This window comes from Ascaphus truei, chromosome 18, assembly GCF_040206685.1.
Source record: "Ascaphus truei isolate aAscTru1 chromosome 18, aAscTru1.hap1, whole genome shotgun sequence".
Lineage (NCBI taxonomy): Eukaryota > Metazoa > Chordata > Amphibia > Anura > Ascaphidae > Ascaphus > Ascaphus truei.
The window spans coordinates 40,736,342-40,762,116 of record NC_134500.1 but is presented as its reverse complement, the minus strand read 5'-3'; the positions used below and the strand labels follow the sequence as shown (position 1 = coordinate 40,762,116).

The following is a 25,775-nucleotide window of genomic DNA, read 5'->3' as shown; positions in this document are numbered from 1 at the left end:
ACAGTAATTTATATGTGTATGTTACTATGAATTTTTTTTCTTCTTAGAAAACATGTTACATACATAGAATTCTAAACTAATCATTTGCAGAACAGGTGTAATACAGGGTTTTTGAATCTCCCATTCAATAACAAATATTCATATCTGACAATTAAATAATACATAGCTCAGTACGGGGGTAATGGAACAACATGACAGCAATGCAGACTTTTGTGCTACTTATACATATATAGTGAATCCCCAGACCATCTTTATATATTGGTATGCACTTTATTTGAAACTGATACTGTACAATAATATGTTCTTTGTGTCACTGTATGAGGATGGAGGTGGCACATGTAGTCTGAGCAAAGTAAAAGTGACAGAAATAGACAGATATGAAGACAATCTGGCAAATCCCATGATACAGAGCGGAACTTTCACCCATTATTCCTAATTGTGTTTGTACTTTTCCAACAACAAAATGATACAACAGTGAAGAGAATATAATTCCTTATAAATGAAATGCAAGAAGGGGAATTGTAGTAATAATTAGAGGATAAAATGCCCTTTTCTTGCAGCCTCAGAAACACAAAGTCAGAGCAGTGTTTGTGATCCAGGAGGATGAGAGACAGGGGCGGGGCTCATTGATTATAACCAATGAGAGAGAAGCTCACTCCGACCACTAACCAATCAAAGAGCAGCAGGCTCTGTATATAACTCCCGGCAGCCCCCCCGCCCCAGTATAACTTTCTGTCACTGTGTTCCGGGATTTTACCTGCTGCAGCTGAAATGGCCGAGACCGCTCCTGCCCCTCCTCCTCCAGCTGAAAGCGCCGCCAAGAAGAAGCAGCCGAAGAAAGCGGCGGGAGCCTCGAAAAGCCGCCCAGCAAAGTCCGGTCCCAGCGTGTCCGATCTTATAGTGAGAGCTGTGTCCGCCTCTAAAGAGCGCAGCGGGGTCTCCCTGTTAGCTCTGAAGAAGGCTCTGGCTGCAGGAGGCTACGATGTGGAGAAGAATAACAGCCGCCTGAAGCTGGCTCTTAGGCCTGGGACCCGCTGCGCTCGTTGGCGCGGGCGGCAATGTAGCGAGTTCCCCACCAGCAGGGGAATCCTCGCGAGTCGGTCCCGGTCCCCACTGGCTGCACAGCTGATCACACGCTGTGGCGCGTCTGCCGCTAGGAGACACCACAGAATGGTGTTTCCTAGCTTCGACGCGTCACGTGGTGTGGCTGTGAGCCAATGGGGAGGGGAGGCTGCGGGAGGAGGAGAGGCTTCGGGGAGCGGGGAGGAGTGTGGAGTGAAAGCAGGTGAGTGCCTGTCTGTATATGTGTGTGCCTGAGTGCCTGTGTGTGTGTGTATGTGTGTGCCTGAGTGCCTGTCTGTGGGTGTGTGTATGAGTGTGTGTATGTGTGTGCCTGTCTGTGTGCGTGCCTGTCTCTGTCTGTGTGTGTGTGTGTGTATGAGTGCGTGAGTGCCTGCGTGTGTGTGTGTATGTATGTATGTATGTATGAGTGCCTGCGTGTGTGTGTTTTTTTTACTTACCTGCAGCCCGTGGAGGGAGGGGGGGGAAGAGTAGCGGGTCCCTCCGCTCAAGCCACGCCCCCCCTCCCTGTCAATCCTCCCAGTCAATCCTCCCAGTCAATCCTCCCACCTCCCGCTCCGGCCCCTCACGTCATGGCCGCGCCCCCTCACGTCATGGCCGCGCCCCCCCCGACCCGTTTGGCCACGCCCCCCCCGCTCCGAGAAAATCATCCTGTAGACCGCAGATCGCGGTACAGCGAGTTGCACGCACCGCCGGCAAGCAAGCCAGCCGTTCGGACGCGTGCAACGGGACCTTAGCCTTAAGGGCTTGGTGAGCAAGGAAACCCCTGATCCAGCTGAAAGGGAGCGGAGCCTTACGGATCGTTCAAGCTGAATAAGAAGCAGCTGGAGAGCAAGGAGAAGGCGGCCAGGAAACAGGAGGCGGGGAAACCCAAGAAGCCAGCGGCAAGGAAACAACCCGCCAAGAAGCCAGCGGCAAGGAAATAACCCGCCAAGTCCCCCAAGAAGCCCAAAAAGGCTCCTGCAGGAGTGAAGAAAAGCCCGAAAAAGGTGAAGAAACCTGCGGCCGCCAAGAAGGCAGCAAAAAGTCCGAAGAAGTCTAAAGTTGCCAAGCCCAAGAAGGCTGTGAAGAGCCCGGCGGCTAAAAAGGTTGCAAAGCCCAAAGCTGCTAAGAGTCCAGCTAAGGCCAAGGCAGCAAAGCCCAAGAGGGCAGCAGCTTCTAAGAAGTGAGACCGAGAACTTCAGCCTCTTACAAACACAAAGGCTCTTTTAAGGGCCACCACAACCCCACAAAGAGAGCTCTGCACATAATGTGTAACTTAGAATGTGTCTCCATCTTCTTATTACATGCAATGGTTTGTTTTACACCGGAGAACAGGCAAAGAAAATAAACCTAGTATGGACACTCGGACACCAACTGGATGTGCAATGAAATAGATACAAAATCAACTCTAATAACCAAAATTAAAATGATGGGTTTTAATACGAGTATTAAACGCTAGGATCCTAAGGTCTGAACACTGTTCAGTGTTCTGGATCAGTAAATATGACTGATTAGTCATATGGTTTGACTAGTGATTTGCAGCTATCAGTACTTACCTAAGAGCACACCCTGTAAGATTTGTTCCTTACCTCAGATCCTTATAAGGACTGTTGTTTAGTGTGTTACTTGAATCTCATAGAACACACTACTACTCTAGACCCTGAACCTATACGGTTCCAGTATTGAAGGTCAGAACACCTTCAGGTCGTTGTTTTTAATACCCAATATTTTACATACTTGTTGCAGTTAATAAAGTTATGTTTTAAACCATTCATTCATCACCAGAGTGTGAAATTGAGTGCTATATTTGGGTTCTCTACCCCACCTTCTTCTGTGCATATACACAAAGCACCGTTCACCATTTACTTGTCAGTGGCAGAAGCAGGGGCTCCCCTATTGCTTTACATTAAAAGATCAGTACATTGTGGAGGTAACAATAATAATTATGTAGTTAGGGTACAGTGGGTGCTAAACAATGAGCAAACAGACAGGAACCTATCAAGTATCAAGCACAAAAGTTCCCATAAAATTTCAGTTTGATCTCCGGAGGCACATGAAAGTGACGTAGGAGGGGGAAAATTACTACACTTTCTATGTACAACATATGAAATCAGACTAGCCATGTTTCTTTTTAGTTACGTGTGCCTATATATAGCGTACAATAATGATTGTATGTGTATAAGACATCTTAAACTTATATGCAAATACCGAATATGCCTTTATCTATATTGTCACGCCTAAAAGGGATGTGGATACATCTCCTTTATAATTCTCTATATGGAGATCGCTATACGTATCTGTTAATATTGATCTACTAGCCAATTTGATTGATAATTTGGTGGCTCTGAAAAGAGCCTTTGTGTTCTGGCTTTGTGTTCTGGGTGTAAATGAAGTGGGTGCAGTTAGCCTAAGCTCTCTCCCCTCTGATCCTGCGGGCCAGCTGGATGTCCTTGGGCATGATGGTGACTCTCTTGGCGTGGATAGCGCATAGGTTGGTGTCCTCGAAGAGCCCCACCAGATAAGCCTCGCTGGCCTCCTGCAGAGCCATGACGGCCGAGCTCTGAAAGCATAGATCAGTCTTGAAGTCCTGGGCGATCTCCCGGACCAGGCGCTGGAAGGGCAGCTTGCGGATGAGCAGCTCGGTGGACTTCTGGTAGCGGCGGATCTCCCGGAGAGCCACAGTACCGGGCCGGTAGCGGTGAGGCTTCTTCACTCCGCCGGTGGCCGGAGCGCTCTTTCTGGCAGCCTTGGTCGCTAGCTGCTTACGGGGAGCCTTCCCTCCGGTGGATTTCCGGGCGGTCTGCTTGTCTTATCTATTTCACAATGTAGGCAGACCTGGATAGGGTATATTTCCATTGATTCAACGTGTGCGTATAATCAACACTGGCCACAGGTGACTTGTTAATAAGAAATGAGCATGCTGCTATTGCTAAACCCTGCAACACTCATTAACTAATAACAGATACAATATCTGTGCAATATATATTAGCATACATAGGATTATATAGATTCTCATTATACCTAGACATATATTTTTATGAACTTCTTCATGCTCATTTCTTATTAAAAAGTCACCTGTGACCTGTGTTGATTAATGCTGGATTAATTGCTATATATTGCAAACTAGTGCATCACTCATCATTAGCCTTTGAAAAAGTCTTACGCAGAGACGAGACGCGTTAGGCCGACACAGCGACACTACGTCATCACTGGTGGACCGGAAGCTGGCCGGTCCGGCCCCCCCTGTCTCTGGCTGTCGGTGCGTGGAGCACTTGGTTTCCTGCCTGTCTCTGGGACAATCACCTAACAGGGAGGCTCTCCATCGATGCAGCCCAGGAAAGAGTGAGGCAGATATGGTATCTATACCGCTGACTACCCGGATGATCTACTTGGACCTCTGCTAGTGACGGGGTGATATATATCACTATCATGCATGGCCCATAGCGTGATATTGTTTCAAATTTAATATTTAAAATAATGGGGAATAGGCTCACTCACAAAGGTCATAGAATTAAGAGCATGTAGTGATATATATCACACTGTCACTGGCAGAGGTCCAAGTAGATCATCCGGGTAGTTTATATACACACTTGCTGATATTCCCGGCGTTGCCCGGGATTGAATTTTCCCACTCCCCCTCTCCGTTCACCCCTATCTCCGCTCCCGCCCCCACCCCATTGACACCTCCCGTCCCCCGTTCACACCTCCGCCCCCCCCCCCACTTCACATCAGTGATGTGACTGACTGGGTGGGTGACTGAATGACTGACTGGGTTGGTGTGGGTGACTGAGTGACTGACTGGGTGGGGGTGGGTGGGGGTGACTGAGTGAGTGACTGGGTGGGTGAATGAGTGAGTTACTGGGTAAGTGTCTGGGTGGGTGACTGAATGATTGACTGGGTGGGTGACTGAGTGGGTGGGTGACTGTGTGGCTTGGTGAGTGACTGGGTTGGTTAGTGACTGGGTGGGTGGGTGAGTAATGACTGACTGACTCGGTGAGTGGGTGGGTGGGTGATTGACTGGGTAAGTGACTGGGTAAGTGACTGGGTGGGTGGGTTAGTTAGTGGCAACTCACATCTCTCCCCCCCTGCATTTGTCCCCCTGCATGTCTCCCCCTGCATGTCTCCCTCCCCCCTGCATATCTCCCCCCGCTTACCTCAGGCGGCAGCGGAGCCATACAGGTAGCGGAACCATTCAGGAGGCGTTGGAGGAAGGTTCAGAAGGCGGCAGGGTGGGTGGGAGGCACAGGGGGGAGGGCGAGACACATTGTGGAACGGGAGGTGGCAGAAGAAGCTTTCGGCAGTGTGGGTGGGGGGGGTGAGACACACCGGCCAATGAGAGCCGTGGGAGGGTGGGACACACGGGGGTGAGACACACAGGACAATGAGAGCCGTGAGAGGGCGGGCGGACCGACGGAACAATCAAATTGTTTACAGGGACGTGGAAGGCTGATATTTTGCCACTATGGCAAGGGTCCTTCCACATGAGGACCAGGCGAATTTCAACCCGCTCAGACCCACAGAACGGGTTATTTTACATTATATTCGCGCAATTGGCGTGGGAACTTCTTAGTTCCCCAGTCAAGTTCATGGTCAATTGGCATGGGAACTTCTGCTCTAGGGCACCTAAAAATAAAATTATTTTTGCCCATAGATGTTAGGCACTGTATACCACTGTACAGTATACTGTAGAAGACACATAATGAAACGATACTGAACATGTAGAATAAATGCATAGTTTTATTTATTCGGGCTTATTACACAGTATACTGTACGTCCGGAAAACATCAGCATACAGTACAATATTATCCATCGAAATCCCCCCATTAGCCGTTTTCTTTTCTGAGGAAAAAAAAAAAGAAAAGTTTTAATGTAAAATAATGGTCAGCCCCCTAATGAAGTACCCAGCCAGCCCCACCAAAATAATACAGCAACAATACAGTACTCACCATAGAATTTCCCATTCAGCTGGCGCCGGCGCCGGTCCACTGCCAGTCCAGCTTTCTTCATCATCCACGTCGATAGTTTGCAGCGGGACTAGTCCACCTGTAGTCAGCAGGTGAGGCTGGAAATCGCTTAGGTACATGCAAGCTTCATAAAAACTGCACGCAAAATCTGACTCAGGCTCAGGGTTGTCACTGACAGTGGGACCGTCATTGGAAGCCGGTGCTGGTGCTGGTGCTGGTGCATTGCTTGGCAGCGACTGTCGCTTCTTAGTTGGTTTTAACATGACCCTTCGCCTTTTGCCGCCTCCGTGATCATATATACGGGAAAAATCCGGTGACACACACCAATACCCTCCAACAAATTGGGCTCAATACGGTGAAAACAGTGATCGCTACATAACCTTTTCCTTACTGCACGCTTCCACGTATGAGGAGTTGGCAAAAATTTGTAAAAGTCATAGTTTTCGATAAAATACTGATAAATTTGAGCAACTGTTGCCATCTTATCATCTATTGCATTAATCGCAGCCCATATCAAATACGCATAACTTCTGTCAGGTTTTTGGAAAGCGGGCTGCACTTGAACACTCATGGCGGGTGGGTCTATGGAGAATAGTGTAACAGAAACTGAAACTGGTCTTTGTCTTTCTTTAATATGAAAAGCCTAAATTGATACATTTTTGCAACTCTTCCTTCGGTCTCAAGGCCAAGGCCAAGTTACAATAGCACACTGTGGTACAGTATCTTTTTTAAATGAAACACCTGCAAGCCGACACATTACTGATTCGGCGCATTACAATTCATGAATTTCTGCGGACATTCGAAGCATTGCATCCTATTAAAATCCGAACCATTATCAATAAACGCATCAGCCGGGCATGACCCGTGGCTGGGAACGCAAGGTGAACGCGGCATGTGCCAAGTGAACAGTGTCGCATACCAGGTACCATGTGTAACTCCGGTTCCGAAGGTCGTAGCAGGCTGAAACTCAGACCATATGGTGTCCCAGTTCCGGCATTGAGATCTGGGTAGTTTGGACCCGCTGGACCTAACGGAACCGGATATTTTAATATGTTTGTATTTTTCCTATAATACTGTATCCCAAGGCAGGGATAAAACCCAGAGGAAATTCCTTTGCATACAAGGAAGCATATGGTCAGAGAGGCGACCCAATGTCTAGGACCTAAGTACTGTTCAAAGGGTTTTGCCACCCTCACTGTTTACCTGAGGGCGGAGACGACTCAAACCAGAGCAGTCTGTGAGTGTCATATTTTACACCTTCCAACAAAGGGTATCCTGCCAGAAATTCCATTTGGTAGACTCGCTGGCATTCCCGATGTAAATGTGGGGCTACAGAAATGAGACCCCAGGGTCCTAGTGTGCATGAGCTAACTAGCAGGAGGGCATGGATTAAAATGTGTTCCCACGTTAAAGATTGGATACAGAAAATTGTTATCCAATAGCCTGTACTTAAGGTTAAGGATAGGGTTACAAAAGATATATAAACTGTGGTCAACCCTGTATCCTTGGTCTTCTGATACCATCTTGATTGTTACCTGATTGCTGGAGACTTGCTATCTGATATTTCTCATTCCCCACCCCCAAGTAAGTTTAACTTCTTGCCTGTTACTGGACTATATTGCTGTGTTCACCTATTTAAGGAATAAATATACTTTATTATATCTAAGCCTTGTTGAGTTCAACCCAGTTATTTGGTGTATTAGTATAGCCTGTCACAAAGCTCCCGTCACAGCCAATAAAAAAAAATAAATGTTTATGTATTCCGTAGAGATAGCAAACACACCATGGATTACCATAGACAGAAGAAAATACACTTACTGGGGGTTTGGGGTTGAAAAACTAACTTTCCTGATTGAAACAAAGTATTTAAATAGTACGTTGGTTGACCGGGACTTAGCCCGAAAAGTCCTGGAAAGTCCTGAGGCTCAAATCGGAATGAGCCGCCAGTCTGCTCCACACTTTCCACTCCAAATGGTGCTGAAAGTCTCACTTCGAAAATATCTGGTTCCAGACTTCAGACACTGTCCACTGGAAATGTTACTGAAAGTGGGACTTAGAAACGTTTCTGCTTAAAGTCCTGTAGCTGTTTCCTTGCTGTCTCCTTCGAAATATTCAAACTTTTGATGGAGAAGAGAAAGACCCCCACATAAGTGTCCCTACCACTTGCACTCAAAGTAACTATTTGGATATAAAGATCTCAAATGATCCTACAGATTCTAATATCCAGATTAAGAGAACAAAGTTATGATATAAATATCCTCTTATGTAGCACTAATACTTGGAAAAAAAATACAGTTTTATTAAACATTTGACGTCTACGATTCGTGATTTTATTTACAGTGCAGTACAATTCACCAATGAGAGGCTGCATATATCAAGTAACATGTGTAGATATCCAAATACCATGGTTTAATTGTGTAGTTTCTGTCCACAATAATACACTAATAGGTGGAATATTTTTATTAGTAAAAAATAGATATCAATGTATAATCTAGACCTCTAATTTGATGTAGTATCGTCACATCATTTAACTCCTCATAGATGTTTAATGTCCATAGAGGTCTAAGTCTTTAATCTTGTATTCCACTTATAGCTTATATAGAAAGGTGCAATAGCATAATAACCATCTAAGGATGAAGTCAGACATCAGAACTAAAATATCCTGTTATAAATGAACAGATAGTGAATTAACCATCTACATTTGCATACATGTTTTAATATTTAGAGGTGTATAAATAGAGGTCACGATAATACAATAAACTGCAGCTGTATTTCTCTATGTATAAATGGCTAGCCCATAGTATATTATTGCAACCACCTGCTTATATATAGTGCCAGTAAGGACATAGATATGCTCTTCATCACAATATTAATAAGTGTGGAGTGTAGAAAAACGACCACAAGACTAAATATAGTCTGCATAGCATAGATACAAAATAGCATCATGTGTCCTAAAGTCTAAATAACAAACTTCAATGATCAAAGCGTTACATGAGTAGCCCAATCACACACAATTGAGTAACATTGTATTGAGCATGAAACGAAGCTTCTAATGCATGCTAATATCCAGCAAATGTTAACTAGCCTGACAACCTGACCAGCTGAGACGGCTGTATGTATCACCAGAGCAGAATAGTTTCTGCAATTAACTCCTTGTGTATAATATCACCAAGTGGTAATAGATCTGAATTACACACTTCAGTATTCCAAGCAATATACTGTAGCACACAGAATGGTTACATAGCATTCAAAAATTCCCATGTCAATATTTATCACAGATTGAGTATCAATACTTAGCACATATAGGTAGATGTTGCAGCGTGACTGTCTGGAACAGCTGTTAATCTAGCCTGAGCAGAGTGAATCCTACAAATGATATCCTCATATTCACGCATAAAGGCAACATCGCGATCACTGGTGCTCAGTATTGGATGACGGCACAGCACAACTTAGCCAGGAGAATGAAGCTATACAACCTGATCGTGTCAGTGAGGGACAGAAAAACGACCGCAGCCTCTCATCATTGGCGCCACCGTCGTCAAACCGGAGAGGGAGAAAGTGCTACACAGGTTTTGTAAAAAAACATACAATTATAACCAAAGAGAACAAACCAGAAAAATACAAAGGTTACTGTGACCCAGGCAGTGGCTTCCAGAGTGTTTACTAAAACAATTATTCATATGTATAATCTAACAAACATGGAAGGTGTATCAATTTATAAGTGTGTGAAAGGGTCTTGCATATCTTGAAGTAGGTAGCAGCACATTGCTATGCATATGAAGAGAAAGGTCTACACATCCTGCAGTAATGTGGCAGCAAATTGCTGGATGTGTTGTGCAGGAATTAAAAACATATCATGGGCAGGATAGCAATCTCCTGTTAAAAGGAAACGTCACTTCACACAATTTGGTTAACGATTATGGTCACAAAACATTGCAGTTCCTATAAAGAGTGCTAATAGGAACATTACAGTACATGGTTACATAACAACCCACAGGGTGACTAATGACCTATTCATCCATTAATATATACATATTATTTAATAACTGAAATACAACTTTATAACACATCACAATTCTGTTATAAAGCTTAAACAAAATAGTTCTTTTATTGTTACATTATTAAAATATGTACAGTAATTCATATGATGTGTATGTTACTTTGATTTTTTTTCTTAGAAAACATGTTACATACATAGAATTCTAAACTAATCATTTGCAGAACAGGTGTAATACAGGGTTTTTGAATCTCCCATTCAATAACAAATATTCATATCTGACAAATAATACAGAGCTCAGTACGGGGGTAATGGAACAACATGACAGCAATGCAGACTTCTGTGCTACTTGTACATATATAGTGAATCCCCAGACCATCTTTATATATTGGTATGCACTTTATTTGAAACTGATACTGTACAATAATATGTTCTTTGTGTCACTGTATGAGGATCGAGGTGGCACATGTAGTCTGAGCAAAGTAAAAGTGACAGAAATAGACAGATATGAAGACAATCTGGCAAATCCCATGATACAGAGCCGAACTTTCACCCATTATTCCTAATTGTGTTTGTATTTTTCCAACAACAAAATGATACAACAGTGAAGAGAATATAATTCCTTATAAATGAAATGCAAGAAGGGGAATTTTAGTAATAATTAGAGGATAAAATGCCCTTTTCTTGCAGCCTCAGAAACAAAAAATCAGAGCAGTGTTTGTGAGCCAGGAGGATGAGAGACAGGGGCGGGGCACATTGATTATAACCAATGAGAGAGAAGCTCACTCCGACCACTAACCAATCACAGAGCAGCAGGCTCTGTATATAACTCCCGGCAGCTCCCCGCCCCAGTATAAGTTGTTCCCTTTGTTTATTGTCACACTGGCAGAAACCCCGGAGAGCCAGCCTGCAGATCTTGCCAAGATTACCAAGCTTTGTAGCTGTGTGGTAACCACAGAAGCGCCTAAGGGAAGAAAAGGACCAACCATGTGCTTCAACTGCCAACGGCTCGGGCATACCTCTGCATTTTGCCACCAGAAGCCACGCTGTGTGTGTTGTGGAGAGAACCACAACTCCAAGGAATGCCCACGAGACAGGAAGAAGGAGCCGGCGACATGTGCAAACTGCAAAGGCCCACACCCGGCAAGCTACCGCGGTTGCCCGTACCTCACAAAAGCAAAGCAAGAGGAACGGGAAAAGCGGACACCCCACCTGATGGAGCAGGCACCAAGGAAGACACCCACTACTCAATACCAGGTTCCCCGCCTGGTGCCGGAGAGACAGAGGACCACAGAACACCTGATCCCAGACCAAGGCACGGCATCCACCCAGATGATGCAAAACCCAGACGGATGGACCTACGTGGATACTCTCAGGACACCATCCACCAACCCCGCTGAGGCGGCCAACCCGGACCCCGCAGGCGGAACCGCAAGCCCAACAAGCTGGCTAGAGATCATCCTTAAAATAGCGAACGCTATTGCACAGAAACTAACCACCATGGCAGCAACATCTAAACGCAGTTCTGTCATCGTGATGTGGAATGCAAATGGCATCAGCAAGAAGACAGATGAACTCCTTCACCTGATGGAATCGTGGAATGTATGCGCAGCTCTGCTCTCTGAGACCCACCTTCAAGGAAACCAAAAACTGAGCCTGGCGAACCACAGGGTATACCGTACCGACCGGGCAACAGGAGCCAGAGGTGGTGGGACGGCTGTGATTGTTAACGCACGGGTCAGCAATAATGAGATTGCACTACCACCCCTCCGGAGTATTGAAGCCACTGGAGTACAGGTAAAGACTGCAACAGGACCACTGCGACTAATTGCCACCTACTGCCCCCCTAAGGTGAAGCTACATTTGGGAGACTTGGAAGCTCTGCTGGACTCCACTGTCCCAACCATCATCGGGGGAGATCTAAATGCCAAACACCGGTGCTGGAATTCAAGGACAGCAAACTCCAGGGGACAAGCTCTTCTTGCTTACTCAAAGGAAAGTGACTTTGTAGTGGCTGGTCCTACAGAACCCACCCACTACCCAGGCACTGCAAGCCACACACCGGATGTCCTGGACATTGTCTTACTGAAGAACGTGAAACATTCTGTCCAGTTGGAAACCCTGGCGGAACTGACCTCAGACCACAACCCAGTTACCATTACTGTTGGCGACGTGATGGAAACCCACCAGCAAACACCCAGGTACAACTTCACCAGGGCGAACTGGAGCCTGTACAAAGAAGAGCTGAGCAACATCACAAACCCCCGCCCCCTGGACACCAACGGAGACATTGATGATGCTGTTAACACCTTTACTACCGCAGTCCAACATGCAATAGAGCACAGCGTCCCGAAACAGATGCCCAAACGCTGCTCCATCTACGACCTACCGAGCGGGATCAAGAAAGCGATTGCTGAGAAAAACAGGGCCCGACGCCAGTGGCAGAAGTTCCGCACACCTGACCTTCTGGTAAAGTACAACTCACTTGCCAGACTACTGCGACAGCAAATCAGCCAACACCGGGGGGAGAGGTGGGAGAACGCAGCAGCCAAGCTGAAGGAATCCGACAACTCTGTTTGGAGAATGACCCGACGCCTGACCGGGAAGAAGGAGCCTAATCCACCTATCCAGGGCCAGACCCACCTGGCATGTAGCAACAAGGACAAGGCAGAGGTTCTTGCTGACACACTGGAGACAACTTTTAGGCCTAATCAAGCCAGCAAAATAGCACGGGAAGTTGAGCAAGGAGTTAACAGGCATCTTACCGAGCACCTACCAGAGACCGAAGCGGAAACCCTTGAGGGATGCACCAGGACTGAGAAAACGCAACTTGCAGAAAAACTGGCAAATGGCAAAGCACCAGGAAGTGACGGAATTACCAACCTGGCCATCAAGAAGCTTCCGCCGGCAGCCATGGAATGCCTTACAGAAATCTTCAATGCATGCATGCGGCTCCAGCACTTTCCTCAATCCTGGAAGGAAGCCAAGGTCATTGTATTTCCAAAGCCTGGAAAACCACTGAGGGATCCTGCAAACTACCGTCCGATAAGCCTGCTCTCTGGACTGTCGAAACTCCTGGAGAAAGTTATTCTAACGCGCCTCCACCACTTTGCCACTGGTAGAAACATACTACTAAAGGAGCAATTTGGATTCCGGAAGGACCACTCAACCAACCATCAGCTGCTACGTGTCGTTGACATAATAAGCCATGGATTCAACATCCACAAATCAACTGGAGTTGTCTTCTTGGACGTGGCCAAAGCGTTTGACAGAGTTTGGCATGAAGGACTACTGCACAAAATGATCAACTTGAAATTCCCAAACTACCTGATTAAGCTGACTGCAAGCTACTTGCGGGAGCACACATTCCACGTGGCTGTGCGGGAAGAGCTCTCAACAACACACCCCATCTGCGCAGGCGTGCCACAGGGATCAGTCCTGGGACCATTCCTGTTCAACCTCTTCATGAATGACATCCCCACAGACCTCCACAAGACTCAACTGGCACTCTACGCAGATGATGTGGCAGTCATCTCCCAGTCCTTCAGAGAGAAAGAAGTAGCTAAGAACATCCAGAAAGCACTAGACATGCTATCAACATGGTACAGCGACTGGCAAGTAGGACTGAACTCCAGCAAGACTACAGCTACACTGTTTACCAAAAAGAGGATCAAGGCACACCCGCCAATCACCCTCAATGGAGAAGCTATCAAATGGGAGCCAAACAGCACTTACCTAGGGATAATCCTAGATAGCAAGCTAAGCTGGAGAAACCACATTGAGAAGATTCAACAGAAGGCAACAACCAAACTGGCAGCACTGTACCCCCTGCTGAAGACAAGGACCATGCCCATCAAGAGCAAAGTCAATGTGATCAAGGTGATCATTAGACCCACAATGACATACGCCTCCCCGGTGTGGAGTGGTTGCCACCAACGGCAAAGATCATCTCTCCAAAAATTACAGAACAAGGCACTGCGGATTGCGTCCAACGCTCCACTTCCTACAAGAATAGCAGACCTTCATAGGGAACTGGGCATTGAGATGTTAGATGAACATCTAAAGAAGCTCAACAAGAAATTCTACAAGGAACTGGACCAGAACTCAAACCCGCTGATCAAGAAGCTTGCTGCGATCTCTGCAAACCCATTTGACCGCTACCCACGACCCATCACAGCGCTGACCCTGTGAAACCAACTCAACTGTGGCAAGTAACACAGATCAAGAAGCTTCCTAAAGAGTGCGACAATACACTCAACAAGAGAACTTGGAGTAATGAGGCTCAAGCCTCGGTATCCAATATCACCACTGACAGATTTAATCTGTCAGTCAGAACAGAACAGTCATCGCCCTAGTATAACTTTCTGTCACTGTGTTCCGGGAATTTACCTACTGCAGCTGAAATGGCCGAGACCGCTCCTGTGCCTCCTCCTCCTCCTCCAGCTGAAAGCGCCGCCAAGAAGAAGCAGTTGAAGAAAGCGGCGGGAGCCTCGAAAAGCTGCCCAGCAAAGTCCGGTCCCAGCGTGTCCGATCTTATAGTGAGAGCTGTGTCTGCCTCTAAAGAGCGCAGCGGGGTCTCCCTGTCCGCTCTGAAGAAGGCTCTGGCTGCAGGAGGCTACGATGTGGAGAAGAATAACAGCCGCCTGAAGCTGGCTCTTAAGGGCTTGGTGAGCAAGGAAACCCTGATCCAGCTGAAAGGGAGCGGAGCCTCCGGATCGTTCAAGCTGAATAAGAAGCAGCTGGAGAGCAAGGAGAAGGCGGCCAGGAAACAGGAGGCGGGGAAACCCAAGAAGCCAGCGGCAAGGAAACAACCCGCCAAGAAGCCAGCGGCAAGGAAACAACCCGCCAAGAAGCCCAAAAAGGCTCCTGCGGGAGTGAAGAAAAGCCCGAAAAAGGTGAAGAAACCTGCGGCCGCCAAGAAGGCAGCAAAAAGTCCGAAGAAGTCTAAAGTTGCCAAGCCCAAGAAGGCTGTGAAGAGCCCGGCGGCTAAAAAGGTTGCAAAGCCCAAAGCTGCTAAGAGTCCAGCTAAGGCCAAGGCAGCAAAGCCCAAGAGGGCAGCAGCTTCTAAGAAGTGAGACCGAGAACTTCAGCCTCTTACAAACACAAAGGCTCTTTTAAGGGCCACCACAACCCCACAAAGAGAGCTCTGCACATAATGTGTAACTTAGAATGTGTCTCCATCTTCTTATTACATGCAATGGTTTGTTTTACACCGGAGAACAGGCAAAGAAAATAAACCTAGTATGGACACTCGGACACCAACTGGATGTGCAATGAAATAGATACAAAATCAACTCTAATAACCAAAATTAAAATGATGGGTTTTAATACGAGTATTAAACGCTAGGATCCTAAGGTCTGAACACTGTTCAGGTTCTGGATCAGTAAATATGACTGATTAGTCATATGGTTTGACTAGTGATTTGCAGCTATCAGTACTTACCTAAGAGCACACCCTGTAAGATTTGTTCCTTACCTCAGATCCTTATAAGGACTGTTGTTTAGTGTGTTACTTGAATCTCATAGAACACACTACTACTCTAGACCCTGAACCTATACGGTTCCAGTATTGAAGGTCAGAACACCTTCAGGTCGTTGTTTTTAATACCCAATATTTTACATACTTGTTGCAGTTAATAAAGTTATGTTTTAAACCATTCATTCATCACCAGAGTGTGAAATTGAGTGCTATATTTGGGTTCTCTACCCCACCTCCTTCTGTGCATATACACAAAGCACCGTTCACCATTTACTTGTCAGTGGCAGAAGCAGGGGCTCCCCTATTGCTTTACATTAAAAGATCAGTACATTGTGGAGGTAACAATAATAGATAATTATGTAGTTAGCAACAGACAGGAACCTATCAAGTATCAAGCACAAAAATTCCCAAAAAACTTCAGTTTGATCTCCGGAGGCACATGAAAGTGACGTAGGAGGGGGAGAATTACTACACTTTCTATATACAACATATGAAATCAGACTAGCCAGGTTTCTTTTTAGCTAAGTGTGCCTATATATAGCGTACAATAATGATTGTATGTGTATAAGACATCTTAAACTTATATGCAAATACCGAATATGCCTTTATCTATATTGTCACGCCTAAAAGGGATGTGGATACGTCTCCTTTATAATTCTCTATATGGAGATCACTATACGTATCTGTTAATATTGATCTACTAGCCAATTTGATTGATAATGTTGTGGCTCTGAAAAGAGCCTTTGTGTTCTGGGTGTAAATGAAGTGGGTGCAGTTAGCCTAAGCTCTCTCCCCTCTGATCCTGCGGGCCAGCTGGATGTCCTTGGGCATGATGGTGACTCTCTTGGCGTGGATAGCGCATAGGTTGGTGTCCTCGAAGAGCCCCACCAGATAAGCCTCGCTGGCCTCCTGCAGAGCCATGACGGCCGAGCTCTGAAAGCGTAGATCAGTCTTGAAGTCCTGGGCGATCTCCCGGACCAGGCGCTGGAAGGGCAGCTTGCGGATGAGCAGCTCGGTGGACTTCTGGTAGCGGCGGATCTCCCGGAGAGCCACAGTACCGGGCCGGTAGCGGAGAGGCTTCTTCACTCCGCCGGTGGCCGGAGCGCTCTTTCTGGCAGCCTTGGTCGCTAGCTGCTTACGGGGAGCCTTCCCTCCGGTGGATTTCCGGGCGGTCTGCTTGGTCCGGGCCATCCTTTGCTGTGACAGTGATCCTCTCCGATCCTAACCTAACTCTGACTAAAAATCATGACTGTTCTGTTCTGACTGACAGATTAAATCTGTCATTGGTGATATTGGATACCGAGGCTTGAGCCTCATTACTCCAAGTTCTCTTGTTGAGTGTATTGTCGCACTCTTTAGGAAGCTTCTTGATCTGTGTTACTTGCCACAGTTGAGTTGGTTTCACAGGGTCAGCGCTGTGATGGGTCGTGGGTAGCGGTCAAATGGGTTTGCAGAGATCGCAGCAAGCTTCTTGATCAGTGGGTTTGAGTTCTGGTCCAGTTCCTTGTAGAATTTCTTGTTGAGCTTCTTTAGATGTTCATCTAACATCTCGATGCCCAGTTCCCTATGAAGGTCCGCTATGACTAAAAATCAGGAAAAGTGCTAGGTATTTATAGAAGATAGATCGCTGCGATTGGCTGCTTTGTGACCCGCACCTCGCTCTGATTGGTTCTAGGAAAACCGTTGGGGTTTTCAAACATCCCGCCTAATCTAAGTCCGAGATCATCCTAATTAAATTAGGATATATTTAGCGTCTGAAAGCAGGACAATGAAAAAGATGTATTGTAATAACAATGGTGTTTGCACAGATCCAGCACAGAGCTCTCTGACACGGAACATGTATTTATACCAAACATACAAATGATCTTTAATCGGTAAAATGAGGGGTTTTCTTTCCCGGTTCTTTATTGGTTCATCTTCTTATAAAGTTTACATTGTGTTATTATAAACCCGAACACAAAGACACAAAGACAGCGGAGCAGCGCGGCTCTTTATCTTTATTTAAATTCCTGCAGTTCATACATAACCACACGGTGGCAGTGCTGCGCTATAAATGGGGCTTCCCTAAATGTATACTCGCTGTCACTGCTGTGTGTTATCTGATCAGTTCCTAACGTGGATCTTTGGGTTCCCTCTAATGCTCCAGTCACATTACTTTCCTCTCACTCATAATACCAACACTATATATTTATACTGTATACACAATCTGTTATCCCTTTTTCCTATTTATTTAACTACCTCACTGCTTATGAAATATTAAATAACAATGTAAATCACACTTACAAAACCTGATACATTTAAACATAATCGGAACTGTATATTTATATCTCGAGTTTTTTTCTTTGTTCTCAGAAAAATATTAGCTTTTAAGCAGACTATTTAATTATGTGTTACATGTTGCTATGTTTTTACATCAATTTCCAATGTTTATCTATGTCACAATTTAGGCAGACCTGGATAGGGTATATTTCCATAGATTCAGCGTGTGTGTATAATCAACACTGGCAACAAGTAACTTGTTAATAAGAAATGAGCATGCTGCTATTGCTAAACCCTGCAACACTCATTAACTAATAACAGATGCAATATCTGTGCAATATATATTAGCATACATAGGATTATATAGATTCTCATTATACCTAGACATATATTTTTATGAATTTCATTCATGCTAATTTCTTATTAAAAAGTCACCTGTGACCAGTGTTGATTAATGCTGGATTAATTGCTATATATTGCAAACTAGTGCATCACTCATCATTAGCCTTCGAAAAAGTCTTACGCAGAGACGAAACGCGTTAGGACGACACAGCGACACTACGTCATCACTGGTGGACCGGAAGCTGGCCGGTCCGGACCCCCGCTGTCTCTGGCTGTCGGTGCGGGGAGCACTTGGTTTCCTGCCTGTCTCTGGGACAATCACCTAACAGGGAGGCTCTCCATCGATGCAGCCCAGGAAAGAGTGAGGCAGATTTGGTATCTATACCGCTGACTACCCGGATGATCTACTTGGACCTCTGCCAGTGACGGGGTGATATATATCACTATCATGCATGGCCCATAGCGTGATATTGTTTCACATTTAATATTTAAAATAATGGGGAATAGGCTCACTCACAAAGGTCATAGAATTAAGAGCATGTAGTGATATATATCACACGGTCACTGGCAGAGGTCCAAGTAGATCATCCGGGTAGTATATATACACACTAGCTGATATACCCGGCGTTGCCCGGGATTGAATTTTCCCGCTCACCCCTATCTCCGCTCCCGCCCCCACCCCATTGACACCTCCTTCCGTCCACCGTTCACACCTCCGTTCTCCCCCCCCCTTCACATCGGTGATGTGACTGACTGGGTGGGTGACTGAATGACTGACTGGGCTGGTGTGGGTGACTGACTGACTGGGTGGGGGTTGGTGTGGGTGACTGAGTGAGTGACTGGGTGGGTGAATGAGTGAGTTACTGGGTGGGTGGGTGACTGAATGACTAGGTCGTTGTGGCTGACTGAATGAATGACTGAGTGGGTGAATGATTGACTGGGTGGGTGGGTGACTGAGTGGGTGGGTGGGTGAGTGAGTGGGTGGATGGGTGAGTAACTGACTGACTGACTCGGTGAGTGGGTGGGTGATTGACTGGGTAAGTGACTTTTAGTTAGTGGAATCTCACATCTCTCCCCCCTGCATGTCTCCCCCCCTGCATGTCTCCCCCTGCATGTTTTCCTCCCCCCTGCATGTCTCCCCCCGCATGTCCCCCTCCCCCCGCATACCTCAGGCGGCAGCGGAGCCATGCAGGTAGCGGAACCTTTCAGGAGGCGGTGGAGGAAGGTTTAGAAGGTGGCAGGGTGGGTGGGACGCACGGGGGGAGGGCGAGACACATCGCGGAACGGGAGGTGGCAGAGGAAGCTTTCGGCAGTGTGGGTGGGAGTCACGGGTGGGGGGAGAGGCGGACTGGGAGGAGCCGGAGGAAGCTTTCGGCAGTGTGGGTGGGGGGGGCGAGACACACCGGCCAATGAGAGCCGTGGGAGGGTGCGACACATAAGGGGGTGAGACACACAAGCCAATGAAAGCCGAGAGAAGGCGGGTGGGCGGACCGACGGAACAATCAAATTGTTTACAGGGACGCAAAAACAACACTTTCAGTGTATATACAGTGTTCGACAAATCACCCAAAAATCTACTCGCCACCTAGTCCCGCCCCCAACTCCGCCCCTAGTCCCGCCCCCAACTCCGCCCCTAGTCCCGCCCCCAACCCGCTTTAAAATAAAATATATAAATAAAATAAATTTAATAAATTCCTAGTCAGAACAACATTCATTTTTGACATAAATGTATTTATTGTATTACATTATACTACAATTAGACGTGTGTGTGTGTGTGTATTTCAATGTCGGATCTAGAAATAAAAGCCAGATGTGAATGACTAGTTTCCTGTACCCCTTAACCAGTGTCTGGACGTCGGTGCTTCACAGAGAGAGACAGACAGAGAGAGACAGACAGACAGACAGACCCAGAGAGCGGCACACCCACACACACACACAGAGAGAAAGAGAGACACACAGAGAAAGAGAGAGAAAGAGAGACACACGGAGAAAGAGAGAGAAAGAGAGACACACAGAGAAAGAGAGAGAAAGAGAGACACACAGAGAAAGAGAGAGAAAGAGAGACACACAGAGAAAGAGAGAGAATGAGAGACACACACACTGAGAGAATGAGAGACAAAGAGAGAGTGCGACAGAGAGAGCGAAGAAGAGAGTGCGACAGAGGAGGGAGAGGGAGACAGAGAGAGAGAGGGAGAGGGTGACAGAGAGAGGGAGAGGGTGACAGAGAGAGGGAGAGGGTGACAGAGAGAGGGAGAGGGTGACAGAGAGAGGGAGAGGGCGACACAGGGAGACGGAGAGGGTGACACAGGGAGAGGGTGACACAGGGAGAGGGTGAGAGGGAGAGGGTGACACAGGGAGAGGGAGAGGGTGACACAGGGAGAGGGAGTGTGACACAGGGAAAGGGAGGGTGACACAGGGAGATGGAGGGTGACACAGGGAGACGGAGGGTGAAACAGGGAGAGGGAGGGTGACACAGGGAGAGGGAGGGTGACACAGGGAGAGGGAGGGTGACACAGGGAGAGGGAGGGTGACACAGGGAGAGGGTGACACAGGGAGAGGGTGAGAGGGTGAAGGAGAGGGTGACACAGGGAGAGGGAGAGGGTGACACAGGGAGAGGGAGAGGGTGACACAGGGAGAGGGAGAGGGTGACACAGGGAGAGGGAGGGTGACACAGGGAGATGGAGGGTGACACAGGGAGACGGAGGGTGAAACAGGGAGAGGGAGGGTGACACAGGGAGAGGGAGGGTGACACAGGGAGAGGGAGGGTGACACAGGGAGAGGGAGGGTGACACAGGGAGAGGGTGACACAGGGAGAGGGTGAGAGGGTGAAGGAGAGGGTGACACAGGGAGAGGGAGAGGGTGACACAGGGAGAGGGAGAGGGTGACACAGGGAGAGGGAGAGGGTGACACAGGGAGAGGGAGGGTGACACAGGGAGAGGGAGGGTGACACAGGGAGACGGACGGTGAAACAGGGAGAGGGAGTGTGACACAGGGAGAGGGAGGGTGACACAGGGAGAGGGAGGGTGACACAGGGAGAGGGAGGGTGACACAGGGAGAGGGTGACACAGGGAGAGGGTGAGAGGGTGAGAGGGTGAAGGAGAGGGTGACACAGGGAGAGGGAGAGGGTGACAAAGGGAGAGGGAGAGGGTGACACAGGGAGAGGGAGGGTGACACAGGGAGAGGGAGGGTGACACAGGGAGAGGGAGGGTGACACAGGGAGAGGGTGACACAGGGAGAGGGTGACAAAGGGAGAGGGTGACACAGGGAAATGGTGACACAGGGAAAGGGTGACACAGGCAAAGGGTGACACAGGGAGACGGTGACACAGGGAGAGGGAGGTTGACGCAGGGAGAGGGAGGGTGACACAGGGAGAGCGAGGGTGACACAGGGAGAGGGAGGGTGACACAGGGAGACGGAGGGTGAAACAGGGAGAGGGAGGGTGACACAGGGAGAGGGAGGGTGACACAGGGAGAGGGAGGGTGACACAGGGAGAGGGAGAGGGTGACACAGGGAGAGGGTAGGTGACACAGGGAGAGGGTGGGTGACACAGGGAGAGGGTGGGTGGCACAGGGAGAGGGAGGGTGACACAGGGAGAGGGAGGGTGACACAGGGAGAGGGAGGGTGACACAGGGAGAGGGAGAGTGACACAGGGAGAGGGAGAGGGTGACACAGGGAGAGGGTGACACAGGGAGAGGGAGAGGGTGACACAGGGAGAGGGTGACACAGGGAGAGGGAGAGGGTGACACAGGGAGAGGGTGACACAGGGAGAGGGTGACACAGGGAGAGGGTGACACAGAGAGAGGGTGACACAGGGAGAGGGTGACACAGGGAGAGGGTGACACAAGGAGAGGGAGAGGGTGACACAGGGAGAGGGAGAGGGTGACACAGGGAGAGGGAGAGGGTGACAGGGAGAGGGAGGGTGACACAGGGAGAGGGAGAGGGTGACACACTCACAGACACACAGACACTCACTCTCACTCAGACAAACACACACACACACACACACACACACACACACAGTTTGTCACTCACACACACACACAAACACTCACCTGCACGGCAGTGGGCCCCTCACACGGCAGGAGGGGTCGCACATGGCAGCGTAGGCAGCACCGGGTGAGGGATTTCCCCTGCGTAGAGCAGGCTTAGAGGAGGGAGTAGCTCCGGTTAGGGGATTTCCCCTGCTTAGAGCAGGGAGTAGCTCCGGTTAGGGGATTTCCCCTGCTTAGAGCAGGGAGTAGCTCCGGTTAGGGGATTTCCCCTGCTAACATCTGAGCTGGCCATCAGAGCAGGAGAAGAGCAGGGCTGATGGATTGCCCGATGGGAGGGGGGGGGCGGATGGCCCGATACGAGGGGGGGCGGATGGCCCGATGGGAGGGGGGGGCGGATTGCCCGATGGGAGGGGGGGGCGGATGGCCCGATGGGAGGGGGGGAGGATGGCCCGATGGGTGGGAGGGGGGTGACAGATGGCCCGATGGGAGGGAGGGGGGGGCGACTGATGGCCCTGCAGTGGCTTGAGGCAGACAGGCGTGGAAGGGGCTGGCTGCCGGAAGGGGGAGGAGTGGAAGCGCTGAGGAGGGAGGCCACTGCTCAGAGAGCCGTAGACGGGGTAATCTTCCCCAACAACATGAACCCGCCTCCGGCTTTTTTTTTTTTTCTCCAGCGCGAGCGCGGGAAAAGCAGCAGCGCGAGCGCGGGAAATTTTAAAAACACATGTGTGCTGCTTGGGCCAATATTTACTCGCCCGGGGATTAAATCCACCCGCCCCGGGCGAGTAAATGTATATAATTGTCGAACACTGTAAAGCATAAAGCAACTGTAAATATTCCTGTATATTCATTTGCATGTCTTAGACAGGTCTGCAACCCTGTCTTTCATCATTATCACCCAGCAAACAGCACTTCCACTGCAGCAAGGGATTCTGGGAAATGACATGCAAATGAGCACATAGTGCCACTTTTTATCTCATGCTCACATTACATGAGCAACCCTTAGCCAATGCATGCTGCTTTAAACACAGCTTTTAAGCAAGGACTTGGGAGATGCAAAGTCAGTTAACCCACTCACAGACATGTTTCAACCTTGATGGGTATCATCAGTGTGAGGTTGGCTTGCTGACATTTGCTCAAATGAGATACGAGTAGGTAAGGGTTGCTCGTGTAATGTGAGCATGAGATAAAAAGTGGCACTGTGTGCTCATTTGCATGTCATTTCCCAGAATCCCTTGCTGCAGTGGAAGTGCTGTTTGCTGGGTGAAATGGTGAAAGACAGGGTTGCAGACCTGTCTAAGTTATGCAAATGAATATACAGGAATATTTACAGTTGCTATATATATACATACATACATACATACATGCATACATACATGCATACATACATACATACATACATACATACATACATACATACATACATATGGGTTAGCTTGGGCACCTGTTTGGACATTGTTCCGATTGTAAAGAACACATTACATTTAATAAAGTATATTTCACTATACTTCTGAGTCTTTGGGTAGAGGGGACAGACAGGGAAATATGTTGTAGTTTTATTTCTATCTGCCTTATTCCCCACACACTATCTTTTGGACACAGTCTGGACTCTCAGAGTCCCCCCTCAACCTTATATACAGTTGGGGTACCCACAACCCCTTTACTGGTTGTGGGTCACCTGGGCACTAGCTGAGGTACCCCATTAACATAGGAATTCCCTCAGCTACAGGAATCCATGTTTTATCCCTGTGTCCCATTCTCCTTTCTGGGCTGTGCTGAAGCAGAGTACCCTAGTGGTGAGTCACACTTGTTGTTACAAAGGGAGATATTGTCGGGACAATGTGCCTACATGCATCTGAGAATTAGACATGATTCTCGAGTACATTTATGGGGGGACCGACAACTCCTAGGCACATTCTGTCAACGGTTCATCCACAAAACCCCCCTTGAAACTCATACCCTAGCAAACCCTGCTTGCTGGCATGCCTGGAAAGGGAAAACACAAACACTGCTCTTATTGCATACTTACAACAGAATGGTACAATGTCACTGGGGCCAAGAGCTAACTCTCTTGGACCCTTATACACGGATCAGGGGTAACCAAAATGGGCTTAACCTTTATTTGAGAGCCTGGTTACCCCCTACCGTCACACCGGCGTCTATGCAGATGCCCTGGCTGATTGTATGGAGTCTTATAACAAATATATAAAACATTACAAAGTGCACTTTAATAAAGTATGGACTCTGGGGAACCTTATATTTATAAGTAACATTGGATATTTGGGATAGAAACTCAGGAGTCTGGGGGACACTGGGTTGCCCCGGTGTAATTCACCCCGCATAACAGCAAATCATGCCTGCTCGCCGGGGAGAATTAAAGGACTACCGGTAACTTTGGCCCCGAACTCCTGCAAACAAAATCTCCTGCAAACAAAATGATTGCATCTCTACCCAAATACCCACCTAAAACTTGCACATAAGAAGTTTTGCCGTTCTAGGGCAACGGAAACATGTAAACAGGAAAGCAGGGGTCATTTTATTTTCCACATGTATAATCCCTGGTCCATTGCTTATGGTGCTATGTAGCTACCAGGGACCCTACAGATTCAGGGGTAACCAGATGTACTTAAACCTTTAATGTATAGCCTGGTTACCCCATCCAGTCACAGCCTACGTCATTTCCCTACTAACGGATGAGAAAGGTAGTTAGTGATTAATTCGCTCCAGCGCTGGATCCAAATTATTCATATGATGCAAATAGATTCACAGAATGGGGCTAGTGAGATTAATGAAGATGTAAAGTACTCTGTGGGGCCAAATGATCCCTGAAGATAAGGCTATTGAAAAATCCCCTATGTGTTCCTCATGGGGATGGTCCCTTGACTCACAAAATAACCCAATGGTCAGAATAAAGTCCAATCAATGATACTCACATATATTGCCCCAATCTGAATATCCTGAGTGGAGTTCACTTTATCTCCTGTACACGAAACACATAGGAGGGTGCTAACCTCCGCTTGTTTTATGGATTAATAAAGGATCATTCTTCAGCTATTTCTTGGTGACCCACTCATTTGGCTGTGCGCCAGTTCTCCTTTTTCAACATTCACTAACGGATGAGGCTTTGGCCTAGGCTTCCCCTCTGTGGAAGAGAGAATCCCCAATGACCAACTACTCTATTGCCTTTCTCAAAGCATCTTTGACGCCCCTGGTCGCTGCCACGGTAGCTTATGACAAGATATAAAAAACACCAAATATCTGGGTTGGACTGAACGAGGCTTAGATATAATAAAATATATTTATTCCTTAAAAAGGTGAACACAGCAATATAGTACAATTAACAGGCAAGAAGGTACTGCACCGACACACTTTATTCGAGTAAATACCCGGTATGTACCTGGCAGATACCTGGAATGCGCCACTCCTAACCTCTGACAAGCCCCGTTGCATTTGCCTTCCCAGCCTGGGTTCATGCCTGGCTGATGGGCGGCTGATCTGTTAAATGATAATGATTAGGATTTAATAGGCTGCAATGCTTCGCGTGTCTACCAGATGGCATAAATTCATGAATTGTAATGCAGTTTATATATATATACTGTGCAGTATTGCAGCCAGCGGGAATAAAATGCTTCAATCCCTGCTTGGAAAATAACTCAATGTACTCGGGCAGAAAACAGTCACAA

General features: G+C 47.6%; 3 protein-coding genes and 1 pseudogene across 3 annotated transcripts; 2 read left to right on the top strand and 2 right to left on the bottom strand.

Moving 5' to 3' along the window:
- Positions 1-771: 771 nt before the first annotated feature.
- LOC142469224 (histone H1-like) lies at positions 772-2,278 on the top strand (annotated as a pseudogene).
- Positions 2,279-3,469: 1,191 nt separating this feature from the next.
- On the bottom strand, positions 3,470-5,237 carry LOC142469223 (histone H3-like). The gene is made up of 2 exons (XM_075576181.1): positions 5,217-5,237; positions 3,470-3,862 (listed from the first exon to the last, which is right to left on the bottom strand). The coding sequence occupies exons 1-2, from the start codon at positions 5,235-5,237 to the stop codon at positions 3,470-3,472; spliced, it is 414 nt and encodes a 137-aa protein (XP_075432296.1).
- Positions 5,238-14,426: 9,189 nt separating this feature from the next.
- Positions 14,427-15,127, top strand: LOC142469291 (histone H1B-like). Its single transcript, XM_075576222.1, has one exon. It carries the CDS (start codon positions 14,427-14,429, stop codon positions 15,096-15,098), a length of 672 nt encoding a protein of 223 aa, XP_075432337.1. The 3' UTR covers positions 15,099-15,127.
- Positions 15,128-16,250: 1,123 nt separating this feature from the next.
- LOC142469292 (histone H3-like) lies at positions 16,251-16,728 on the bottom strand. The gene has a single exon (XM_075576223.1). The coding sequence runs from the start codon at positions 16,691-16,693 to the stop codon at positions 16,283-16,285; it is 411 nt and encodes a 136-aa protein (XP_075432338.1). The 5' UTR covers positions 16,694-16,728; the 3' UTR covers positions 16,251-16,282.
- Positions 16,729-25,775: the final 9,047 nt, after the last annotated feature.